At 40.6% G+C, this 12,914-nt stretch overlaps 1 protein-coding gene across 1 annotated transcript; it reads right to left on the bottom strand.

Annotated features, from left to right (window-relative positions):
- Positions 1-366: 366 nt before the first annotated feature.
- Positions 367-9,960, bottom strand: LOC138363570 (lysosomal phospholipase A and acyltransferase-like). Its single transcript, XM_069322927.1, has 7 exons — positions 9,735-9,960; positions 7,104-7,328; positions 6,230-6,401; positions 4,594-4,715; positions 4,039-4,252; positions 2,301-2,484; positions 367-579 (listed from the first exon to the last, which is right to left on the bottom strand). The coding sequence occupies exons 1-7, from the start codon at positions 9,955-9,957 to the stop codon at positions 367-369; spliced, it is 1,353 nt and encodes a 450-aa protein (XP_069179028.1). The 5' UTR covers positions 9,958-9,960.
- Positions 9,961-12,914: the final 2,954 nt, after the last annotated feature.

Below are 12,914 nucleotides of genomic sequence, written 5' to 3'. Positions count from 1 at the left end.
TCCCGGTGTGTTTGGTCTACCACTGGTTCACGCGCGGCTTGGGTAGCCTCGCCTAAACCTGGATATTTCATTATTTTTTTTTTTTTTTTTTTTTTTTTGAGATATATACAAGAGTTGTTACATTCTTGTACAGCCACTAGTACGCGTAGCGTTTCGGGCAAGTCCTTAATCCTATGGTCCCTGGAATACGATCCCCTGCCGCGAAGAATCGTTTTTTCATCCAAGTACACATTTTACTGTTGCGTTAAACAGAGGCTACAGTTAAGGAATTGCGCCCAGTAAATCCTCCCCGGCCAGGATACGAACCCATGACATAGCGCTCGCGGAACGCCAGGCGAGTGTCTTACCACTACACCACGGAGACTGCTAAACGAGAATTAAATTAAGAATTCTCTCCTTTCTCTTCTCACTTTGGATAAAATTCTCCATTTTCTCGCCAGCTCGTTGCTCATTTCTTCTTGTGATGGTGCTGAGTAAATTGACGAGGTAATCGAGACTGGGTTCTACCTTGATGATATCCATGTGGTCTATGTTAGGCATCAGCACGTGATAAATTTTCTGCTCCTGCTCATTCACCCACTGAAACAATGACAAATTATGCGTATTAGATTAGTTTTACAGGACCGTTATAAGACATTCATGAAAATGGCAGACTAGTTTCTTCTTCATTGTGTTGGTGAATATCGTATATCACGCATTTAAGAGTTAGATTTAAATTTATTAATTACATTTGGAGTAAAGCGACTTCCGAGCCTGCTAAATTCTCATGTTCCCGCAGACACCTGAATGGTGTTATTTATTTATTTTATTTATTTTTATTTATTTATTTATTTATAAGAAAGAACACTGGGTTGTGAGAGTACACTGATGTTCTTACATTCTTCCATAGCCACTAACACGCATTGCGTTTCGGGCAGTTTTCTTTTCGGGTTGTTATATATCAACAATTCCACAGTAAGACACATATGGATCTTACAAGTATCGTAAAGTATGTTGAGCAGCGACAAAGACATTTAGAATGATGACAGTGAGTTACAATGGGCTCGTAAAACATATTTAATGAATAGAATGATGCATAAACTAAGAAAATATTGATTTAGCACGTCGTTATAATAATAGTGAGATAAGAGAGGAGTGGACCAAGTATTCACCTATTCACCTAGTTGTGTTTGCGGGGGTTCAGCTTTGCTCTTTCGGCCCGCCTCTCAACTGTCAATCAATACAGCTGAGAGGCGGGATACAACCCTGTGGAACATCAGTGTTAATTGGCAGTGTAGAAACCTGTCCTCTCGAATCGAACATCGCATTTTGACATATAAATAACGGCCGAAATATGATGTACTTAAAATCATAGCGACATCATATTTTTATGTACAATAAATCGCAAACTTGACGGGTTGTCACTTTCCTCTTGGTGGGTCCTCGGTTAGGTTAGGGTCGGGCAATTTAGTACATCATTTTTGTGACATTGTGATATCTTAAGAAGTGTTTTTTTTTTTGAGATATATACAAGAGTTGTTACATTCTTGTACAGCCACTAGTACGCGTAGCGTTTCGGGCAAGTCCTTAATCCTATGGTCCCTGGAATACGATCCCCTGCCGCAAAGAATCGTTTTTTCATCCAAGTACACATTTTACTGTTGCGTTAAACAGAGGCTACAGTTAAGGAATTGCGCCCAGTAAATCCTCCCCGGCCAGGATACGAACCCATGACATAGCGCTCGCGGAACGCCAGGCGAGTGTCTTACCACTACACCACGGAGACTGCTTCCTGACCTCTGGTACCCTACCAAGCTATTTCTTTAAAAAGGTCAAATGTAACATACAAGGAAGAGCCGCTTCAAGCTCATCAAGCCATCATATAGGACAGAAAATAGGAGATGCCTTTTCACCTCTATAGAATTATAAACCTGTGGAACCGCTTACCCGCCGAAGCCGTAAATGTCAGGACCTTACTTCAGTTCAAAATTCAGTTGGAAAATATCCTCGGGAATAATAGTGGGACCTTTGACCAACCGCTGGCTTCCAGTTTATCAGCTGTAGGTCTCAATGTTTATATTGGGGATCGTTAAGGATCCCCAATATAAACAATATAAACAACCCCGATATATTATATAGTGTTCGTTGGAACACCATCTACTCCAGGATTGCAAAGCTCGTATACTGGGACATGAGGCAGTTTGAGCGTAGAGGTCATATGTAGAATCGAATGAGTTCTTGTCATTTTATGTGTGCATTTATGGTCTATTTTAAAACAGTGTATTATATATTTTTAATCTTCTAAAATATATATATGTTACCCTTCCAAAATGTGAGCAGAAATCTTTGTCATAGAAAACGAGATATTTCAGAGCTAACTGTTGCAAAGCATCCCTCTTTAAATGTTTATTCAAGTTTTTTCCTGAATTTACCTTGAAACCTTCATTCTCAACATTAACGCCTTTCCCAACATTTATACTCGTGCAGCCATCGGGTGGATAAACCCTTCATGCAAAATGCACGTACCATCAAGAAAAATAAGAACTGTGAACTGTAATGCCAATCCTGACCTTAAAAGCTTCCTAGAATGTTGTAACAAAACCCATGGGCACCACACCAGAAACAAATACCTATTTGATATTCTAAGAGTACGACTTAATCAAACTAGAAATGATTTACAACTCGAGGGACCCAGAATGTGGAATGACCTTCCCAGTCATGTCAAAGGCTGTACCTTTCTCAACCAGTTTAAGAAGATAAAAACTAAGTACTACCTAATAAACTCCTTGTAACCTACCTTACCCCTAAATGTCAACCCACGTCTTACTATTTTAAACAATGCTGTTTGTTGATCAACTTGTATAATTGCTATTTTCTGCCATGTTCCCCCCCCCCTTTTTTTATTCCTTTTTTCAACACAATTTATACTTTAAGCTCAATTACTATTAAGTTTTAGTCAAAGTGTTCCCCCCCCCTCACCTTGCCCGAAACGCTATGCGTATTAGTGGATTTAGGTGTTGTATGTACTAGCTCTATCTATAAATCGAACATTATGTTTGTAATTCATCTTTAATGTATATACCTTACCTAAATAAAAAATCAAACTCCAAATCTAAATCTAAATAAGAGTCGCTAACACTCTAGTGGCCTCGACGAGGACAGCAAGCCAGCGGCTTGTTAAAGGGTCACCCTCCCAATTTGTCCTAATTACTTTTTCAAACTGTACTTTAATATTCAACAGCGTTTCGGCTTTTACGGCTTCGCGGGTAGGCGATTCCATGGATTTATAACCCGCTGGGTGAAAAGCATCGCTTGTTCTCAAGTCCTACATTGTGGCTTGTTGAGTTTGACCCAACTGTTCCTTGTTTGTTACATCTGACCTTTTGGAGAAGTTGTCTAGATCAACATCCTCCAACTTGTTTAGTATTTTAAAAGCTTGGATGAAATAAATATCCTTAAAGCAGGAGCAGTAATTACGGACTCACCATAGCCCGTGCTACTTGGAACTTGTTCCGAGTAGCTGAATCTATAACAACAACAGGAGCAGTCCAGTTGGCTTCGTTCTCGACTCACAATCGGGGAGCCTGGGTTTGATTTCCGGGCGAGACAAAAAAAATGGCTGGGCACATTACCTGTCACCTAATTCCTCTATTCACTTAGCAGTAAATATAAGTACCTGGGTGTTAGGCAACTGATGTTGGGATACATCCTGGGGGGAGGGTCAGTAGTTCCACCTTGGGGGAACCTCGATACAAGGCCAAAGTATATATATACACAGGCTTCAGGGACAATGACATAGTCAGCAAGTAACTTTATTAAAGTAGTGGGTACTGGGAGCTTGCCACTAATGATATAGTCAATCTGCCCCGTAGCGCAGTGGTAATGCACTCGTCCGGCGCGTAGCGAGCGCATTGGCCTGGATTCGTATTCTGGCTAGGGAGGATTGACAGGGCGCCAATCCTTAACTGTAGCCTCTATTCACCCAGAAGTGAATGGGTACTTGGTTCTTAAACGATTTGGCGGGTCGTATTCCGGGGAGAATTAGAATTAAGGACCTACCAGAAACGCTTAATTCGCTTATAGTAGCGGGTACTACGAGCATTGACACTAATGACAGTCAGCAAGTAACTTACTTTAAGACAGTGGCGCATACTGCGAGCGTTGACAGTGCTGTCCCCGTCACCAAAGACGATGTGGGGATAATCCGGGAATCTATCGGCATGGTAAACCATCCTATGGGGAAGTGGTATCACATTAACCATCAAATTAAATGCTGTGTCAAGTAAATATAATTTAATTGGATCACACAAATGAGTGAAACACTGAAGCTGCAAAATATATATAGTGTATATATACTGAGAGTTGACTTAAGGCCTGGACTATGTTCTGGTTTAAAATATTCTTATTGGTTGGTCAGTAAGGCAGAGGCTTTAATAACCCTCAAGAGGTTGATGGGACTTAAGTCCAACACCGAACTTCTAGCTTGACCAGTAATATTGTGGCAAGCTGAACAATCCTCCAGAGTGATAGGTCTTAGCAAGCTAGTTTGGTAGTTTCAATGACCCTCAAGAGGTTGATAAGTTTAAAGCAAAAAATCCAACCAAAAACACCTACTTTCCACTGTAGGGATTCCTTCACCGTGTATGCAATGAATCTCCACTCCTGGAGCAGGCGCGTTGTGCAGCAACCCCTTCGTGTCCAGGTACATTTCATACGCATCTGGTAATTCCATTGCCCTAGAAAAAACGAATATAAAAATTTTGCAATTTCAATGAATATTATGCAATCACCTAAAGCATTATACATTAATAAGTAAACTTTAATTAAAACCATTACAATGAAAATAATTATAGCGAAAATCCACTTCAACGAAACTTATTTCAACGTAAAATCACTTCAACGAAACTCATTACAACGAAAATCATAAGAATATTTATTTAGTCAATTTACCAGGAACGATTTAGATGTCCCTCAAAAAATGCACGTGAAGATTGAGCTTTGAGAGATGCTAAAAATATTTATTATTTATTTATTTTATTTTATTTTATTTTATAAATTATTTATTTATTATTTATAAACAACGCATACCCCAACAACATATTCTAAGTCTAATGCCAGGCAGCAGCATTAAGATTGTCAGCTCACAGTGAAAATTGGCCAACAGGAAAGTCTTTTCCAACGTGAGTGATGAACCCATGGAACAGTCTCATGGAACAGTCAATCTGCTGGAGCTGTCCAGTCTGGAACAGCCTACTCGTCAAAGCTGGCCAGTCTGGAACAGTCTAATCGCCATAGCTGGCCAGTCTGGAACAGTCTACTCGTCATAGCTGGCCAGTCTGGAACAGTCTACTCGCAATAACTGGCCAGTCTGGAACAGTCTACTCACAATAGCTTGCCAGTCTGGAACAGCCTACTCGCCAAAGCTGGCCAGTCTGGAACGGTCTACCCGTCATAGCTGGCCAGTCTGGAACAGTCTACCCGTCATAGCTGGCCAGTCTGGAACAGTCTACTCGCAATAGCTGGCCAGTCTGGAGCAAAGACAGTTTGAAATGCACCTGGAGAGAGAGAGGAACCCTTCGTAAGACTGCCCCTGTCTCCAGGGAGGACAGATCCCTTCATAAGGTTTCCTGCCCTGCCTAGGAGAAGGGAAGAACCCTGGTCGGTACAACGTCGTACTCGCTTCTTGCAGGTCGTGTTCGATCCCCCGATGGTTCAGGTGAATGGGTTCAGGTGTGAATGGTTTAGAGCTTTCATCCGACAATTGTCTTGCATTGCCCTGTGGTACTGAATATAAAATGGTTTGTTTTTTCTCTGTTCTGGTTCCCTAATCTAACCTTACATACCGTCTACAAAGATCTTAATATTTTACCGGTCGCTACGTGCTCTCAAATCTCAGGCACAAGATGATATTATTCATATTTTCACATCTTAAAATTAGTTTAATACCAAATATCTAATGGTATTTAGATATTAATACCAAATATCTAATGGTATTTAGATATTAATACCAAATATCTAATGGTATTTAGATATTAATACCAAATATCTAATGGTATTTAGATATTAATACCAAATATCTAATGGTATCCAAATTCGTTTAATATCTAATGTCATAGATAAGTTGTCATTCTACCTCCTGTTTGATTTGCCTTAAATTAAAACTTTCACAAGAAACACGTCCAAATGAGTTACCCATTCGAAAAATAGAAAAGTTTAAATATGCAGTACTTCGAACAACTCAAGTACTAACTCAAACATCTCCTTGAAGTTTGAGGTTGTGAAATTATTGTCAGGAGTCTGGATGAGGACCTCGTCAGGGCCCCAGAGCTCAGGTGAGGGCAGGAGGAACGCCAAGCTTGCTAAGGTCACCTGTTCTCTCCTAGCTGTCTTGGAGCTTAGGAAAGGTATTCCCAAGTTGTCTCCTGCAAAATAAAACATAGAAAGGTGTTTCAGCATATTCTACAGTTTATTTATTCTATCATACATCTACTTTCTAGAGATCTCAATTTATCTACCAGCACAGTACACAACGAGTATCTCGTCTTGTACCAGGACGGTACATCATGTGTCAAGCTATCTTCCTGTACAAACACGGTACACCACATGTCCAGCTATATTCCTGTACCAGGAGGGTACACCATGTGTCAAGGTATCTTCCTGTACAAGCACGGTACACCACATGCCCAGCTATCTTCCTGTATAAACACGGTACAGGAAGATACCGTGATGATGCTTTATTTTTGTCCATGTGGTGGTGTAGTGTGTGCTTGGGAGTACCCAGCGTGCAGGTTCGAATCCTCCTCATGGTTTCTACTGATTTCCTCATTGATAGATTACGTTAACATGATTTCTTGATGTAATAATAGTGGTATAATAATACTGTCATTTCAGTTCAAAAACCTTGTAAATGGGAGTCTGGAGAGACAGTTCTGTACAGTATCAAATATCTTCATTGTTATAGATAACTGTACACAAAAGTGCAGTTAGAGCTTGCAAACTTCACAGTGACTAACGACGTGTAAAAGTAAGTAATTATCAAAAGGCGGCACCAAGCCGGGAAGGCTATGTAGCAACGACGAATAACACAAAATTGTGTAATAATATAGAGTGAATAATACACAAACCTGTAGCATATACATTCACGGCCTTGACAGAGCCCCCCCAAGTACCAGCGAGGGTGACCAGTGCTTCAATGTGCTTGTCCTTCCAGTGTTGAGACTTGTGGTTGAGGAAGTAGTGGATCAAGGGCGCCCCCATGCTGTGGGCCACCAGCACCACCTTCTGCTCCGTGCTCGCGTATGTCGTCTCGATCAGTTGCTCCAGGTCCCAGAAATACTCACCCATCTCGTCTGTAATGACCACAACCAGTGAGTTATTGATCTCTTTTGAAGGGTCGACCGGTAAGCAATTATGTGGTCAAGAATGTTTCAGAGATATGTGATAGGGTTATAATTTTCTTCCACAACACTAAGCAAAAATTTGAGGGAATTGAGGAAAAGTGTTTCATACGGCCTAGAATCCTAAATTTTTCTCGATCCTTATTTGTCGTAACACAAAAATTAACAGAAGCCGTTGGTAAAATTACAAATTTATATACAATCTTTGACTTGAATGTTCTCTCGAAGGAAAGTATCTACCAAGTTTCTGCTCCTTCTGTTATAGAAGTTCACCATTGTCCTATAAATACTGTGCTACCTTTTAGCGTGAGAATAAATATTAGGTAAGCTAAGCATGATCCTGTACAGTTATCTTCCTGTCTCAACACGGAACACTACATGCCCAGTTATCTTCCTGTACAAAGATGGTATACCACATGTCCAGTTATCTTCCTGTACCAAGATGGTATACCAGATGCCCAGTTATCTTCCTGTACCAAGATGGTATACCACATGCCCAGTTATCTTCCTTTCTTAGTGAAAGAAAACACATCAAATTAACAGTTATTATGTGTTAATTTAAGGACCACGGCGGCGCACGCGCTGGAGACAGCGTCTCGAGGGCTACATGCCGCCTCTCGCCGGAAACTGCAGAGCTTGCGACAGAAAAACACACCGGGTCGCAAGTGTTTAGCGACCCCTAGCGTCCCCTAGGTAGGCGAGCGACGGACTTCTACCCCCCAGCATACAATCAGCTGGAAGACTATCGATATCCAGTAACCCCCGACGGACAAGATGGACCGTGCTAAAATTCTAGCCCAGTCGGGTATAAAGGCAAGAGACGTCTTCTAGTGACCTCCACAGTTATAGCCAGATGCCCATCATACCCTTAGGGGACAGCTGGATGTGATCCACCAACTCCCGGAACCTCTAAACCAAGCCGCCACCGAATACCATCCGATCCGCTGAAGATCCAACCGGAAAATGGAATAATCTATCAACGTCCTTGTGATAATTGCGCGAGGCGTTATATCAATCGTGGCCGTCGAAGTGGAATGCTTGCCAGCAGTATAAAGACCCATATTGAGAACTATGCCTCTTCAACACAAGCGGAGCTAACCGTCATTGTTATGGCGTTAAGATTACTTGAACGAAGCATTAACGGTGCACTGATTCTAAAGCAGCGCTACAAAGCCTAACTAAAAATCGGGCAGAAAAAAATCGGGCAAGAGAGCGGTGAGAGTATTAACCAATCAAGGAAGAATCGTCAAATTTCTAATTTCTGCGGATCCCCTCCCATGTTGGAATCTGTGAAAATGAACGAGCTGATGTGCTGGCTGCTGAAGGCGCTGAAGGAGACCATATTGAATACTTCATACCCAAGACTCCTCTACAAATTAGAGGTATCATCAGGCAACATCACTGTGACAAGGGTACTGAGGAAAGGAGGACAGAAGAACAAATCAGTGAATCTGTACGCTCGTACAATGTGGTTGCAGCTGGCAATCCCAATCATTATGAACGAAGAGGAGGTGGCCGCGGGATAGAATCAGTAATAGCAAGAATTTGTCTTGGATACAAATATCCATGGAGATTCGGAATGGAAACAACAGTTGAGCAGAGGAGTTGCAGTGATGAGAGTGGCAGACACCGCCTTGACCACCACCTGAAAGAATGTGAACACCTGAGAGACATTAGACATATGTGCAGAATAATAAACCCCACATTGTTTGAGTTAGGAAAACACTATTTGTCAAATATTGATACTGTTCTTAAAAGTTTCCCCTATTTTGCACCCGCAAGATAACGTAAGATTTTAAGGGTTGACAGATGTTAATCTTCTTGTTTGAGGAGCTGTTCACTGGAGACAGTTAAGCAAGTCCCAGCTGTGTCTGGGTACAAGTGACAGGATGAGCAACCCAGCGGGTTTTTTTCCTATTGGGGAGTGTTGTACATGCTGCTATGGTGGTGTGTCCACTCACAGGATGAGTGGCGCCGCCCAATACTGTCACTATAGCGGTGTGTCCACTCACAGGATGAGTGACGCTGCCCAATAAACTCGCCCCACGGAGCAAAATTTTTAAAACCCAGCGGTCAAACTCGCGTCACCGTGTTTCGGCGGCCTCCAGGCAAAACACTTGTCTAGACTCTAGACGTTCGCTAGTCAAGCTTGAACCAGGGGAAGTTACAGGAGTTACAGGGCGTCCCAGGTAAGTCCACTACGGGCTCACCACAGCCAGTGCTACTTGGAACTTTTGTTCTGAGTAGCTGAATCTAAAACAAAAACAACATTGAACCAGGAGTCTCAGTCCCAATGTTACACACTTAATTCTTGCATACTTGTACACCCTAAGTGTTGAATGCTTCGTAATAGCTTACTTGGGGCCTTGCGGAAATCATAAGGAGCTCCCCTGACGGAAACACCCCGCTCGTAGCCAAAGGGAATGAGACTGCTGACTATATCGTGGAAGTAACTCAGGACGTAAGGATGGTCTTTGCTTAGCCACTCCACTGTTGATGTGTTTCCAAAACCAGGGATTCTGGTCTCCACGCCTGGGGCATTTCTGGTAGTGCGCGTCACATTGTCATATTGTAATTTCATGCCGTCAATCTGCAAATAGTAAAATCATGCATGTACACTAAATAAATATGGCTAAGGTCGCCCTGACCTTCCCGAACTCTATCTTGTGGTGGTTGATATTCAAAAACTAAATATTTGTGTAAACACCAATTCGTAACTGAATTTCAAAAGCATGCAATTTAAAAATGTAACTTACGACGCAATCGATGTAGTAAGGAATAATATTCTTAATGTTAAACCACATTAAGAACCATTCACCAATCTCAGTTCGACAGATGGGGACCAACTTCTCGTCCCTGTCAAACCTGGCCTCCATCTGGGACCCTCCACACCCCGGTACTGCAACATAATCACACATTTTAATTCATTTTAGTTTTAGAACATTTACATGAACACATTTAGTTTTAGAACATGATTCTAACATTTAGAATCATGTTATAGCCGGTCGGCCGAGCGGACAGCACGCTGGACTTGTGATCCTGGGTTCGATCCCAGGCGCCGGCGAGAAACATTGGGCAGAGTTTCTTTCACCCCTATGCCCCTGTTACCTAGCAGTGAAATAGGTACCTGGATGTTAGTCAGCTGTCACGGGCTGCTTCCTGGGGGTGGAGGCCTGGTCGAGGATCGGGCCGCGGGGACACTAAAAAGCCCCGAAATCATCTCAAGATAACCTCAAGATATACTGTAATTTTAGGAAAAAACTGAAAATTCTAAAAAAAATAAAATCCTAACATAATTTTTAAAAGAACATTTAACATAATTTTAAAACGAGGGCTCCTCATATTTCTAAAAAGAAAATTTATCATAATTCTAATTAAAGGGATTATATTAATTCTGAAAATCTCACTTATTTCAAAATAAATGAAGCCTATGTTTATTTTAACAATGAACATTATAATTCGGATAAATTGCCATAGAGATGTAAATGCATATGATAAATTTATATTTATAGTTTTTGTGAAATATATTAGAAAGTAAAATGACTTACTGCCTTATTCTGTACATTTATACATTTTTGTGGGGGCCTAAGATCTAAAGGAATTAAAGGTACTGCTAGAAATTAGATTTCGTAATTTCAACATTGTCCACCTGATATTTGGGTCTGTCTCTTCGTCTCTTATTTTTACCTAAGCTCAGAACCCATTTTGAAAGCCTATCTAAATCACAGTCCGTTCTCAGACCAAATTCAATACCACGAGAGACCAAACCCCCATGTCAAACCACCTGGATAGTTACCTAGTTATTTGTGATCTGAAAGCATATTAAGGTTCCAATAATAGTCTACTTGTAAACTGGCAAGTGGACCTTTTGTCCTAAACAGAATGGTCTCAAGTTATAACTTTATTGTATTACGAATCATTTGTTTAAATGTAAAAAGTATATGCTGAAAACATTTTCTTTGAAAATCTGATGAATTTGGTTTTATGTAAACTAATTCTCGAGTACACTCAAATAGTTTTCGAATTCCATATTTCACATTTTCGTCAATAATACACCATATCACGGTAATCAAACACAATGAAACCTAACCTAACCTTACCAAATCTTATCCTAACCCAACCATGGATAGAGAGTATATAATAGCACTAGTTTGAGTGGCTTTAAATCCATTACCTCCAGGGGAATCTCTTCCCTGAGGGCAAGTTGTTAACTCGTCTTGTAGCGATTTTGTGTCTTCTTCTAAATATATTTCCCATCCTATTTTAGTATCTTCTTCAATTTGCAACTGTTTCTGTTCAATCCTGTTTAAATCGATTATATATATATGGTAAATAAGAGAAGTCCCAGGACAGTGGCCTACGGCACTCCTTAGGTCAATAATTAAGTAACCCTCTCGGACTTAACTCATTTATGCTGACGTTCTGTTTAATTTGAAATACTCATGCCTAGTCCAACTTAGGATGACCCCCCTCACCCCTCAGTACCACCATGGAGTCCATGCTGGAGGGTAAAGATACATAACATAAATAAAAACAAAATTGATACTAGACTTATACTTTAACCATTGTTTAATCCATTCTAGTATTGTACTATTTATTCCGTGTGCTTGTAATTTCCTTGTCAGTCTCTCATGTGGTATTTTATCAAAAGCTTTACCAAAGTTTGCGTATACTGCATCTACTGGGAGTCCTTTGTTTGAATAACTGGCTGCCGTTTCCAAAAATGTAGCAAGTTTGAAAAGCAGGATTTATTTTTACGAAAACTATGTTACGTTGATTTGATTAGATTGTTTACTGTGAGATTATGAATGATTCCCTCCCTTAGGATTCTCTCAATGAGCTGAGTTTTCAGCTGATCTCTTTCTGCTTTTTTTTTAAATAAGGGATAATATTTACATATTTCAAGTGTAGGAAACTATTTGTTGGTTCAGATATTTTTTGAAAGGGAGCTTCAATGATTGACACAGTTCAGCCGCTTGTTCCTCAACAACTGTGGATTGAATTCCGTCCACACTTGGGAATGTTTAACCTTTGTCTGTCACTGCTTTTCCTGATTATATAGCATGTTATGGGGATATCCCTTAATTCAGTCTCTTCACCTGTATTTCTTGCCCTATTTTTCTAATGTTGTCTAAAATCTCTCGTGTGAGCACTGATATAAAGTATTCATTCAGAGTGTTTGCTGTCCTTTTATCGTCAATTATAACTTGGTTGGTCTCATCTTTTATGGGTCCTACCAAGTCTTTTATTTTGGGTTTACTTCTTATACAGGCACAGAACGACTTGGGATCCTTCTTTATATTTCGAGCAAGTTTTCTTTCATAGTTTCTTTTGGCTGATATGATTTTTCGGGTGGCTGATTTTGAGGCCCTTCTGTATATGTCACAATCTATGTTGTTCATTGTGGATTGATACCTACCTGCTCCTGAGGTTTCGCTTTGTTATTACAACTCTTTTTACTGTCTGTGTCACCCATCTTGTCACTCTTTCTTGGCACATATTTTTGAACAAGTTCAATGATGACCTTTTTGACGTTTC

Source organism: Procambarus clarkii, chromosome 11, assembly GCF_040958095.1.
Source record: "Procambarus clarkii isolate CNS0578487 chromosome 11, FALCON_Pclarkii_2.0, whole genome shotgun sequence".
Lineage (NCBI taxonomy): Eukaryota > Metazoa > Arthropoda > Malacostraca > Decapoda > Cambaridae > Procambarus > Procambarus clarkii.
Note: the sequence above shows the minus strand (reverse complement) of the source record. Positions and strands in the feature narration are given on the sequence as shown.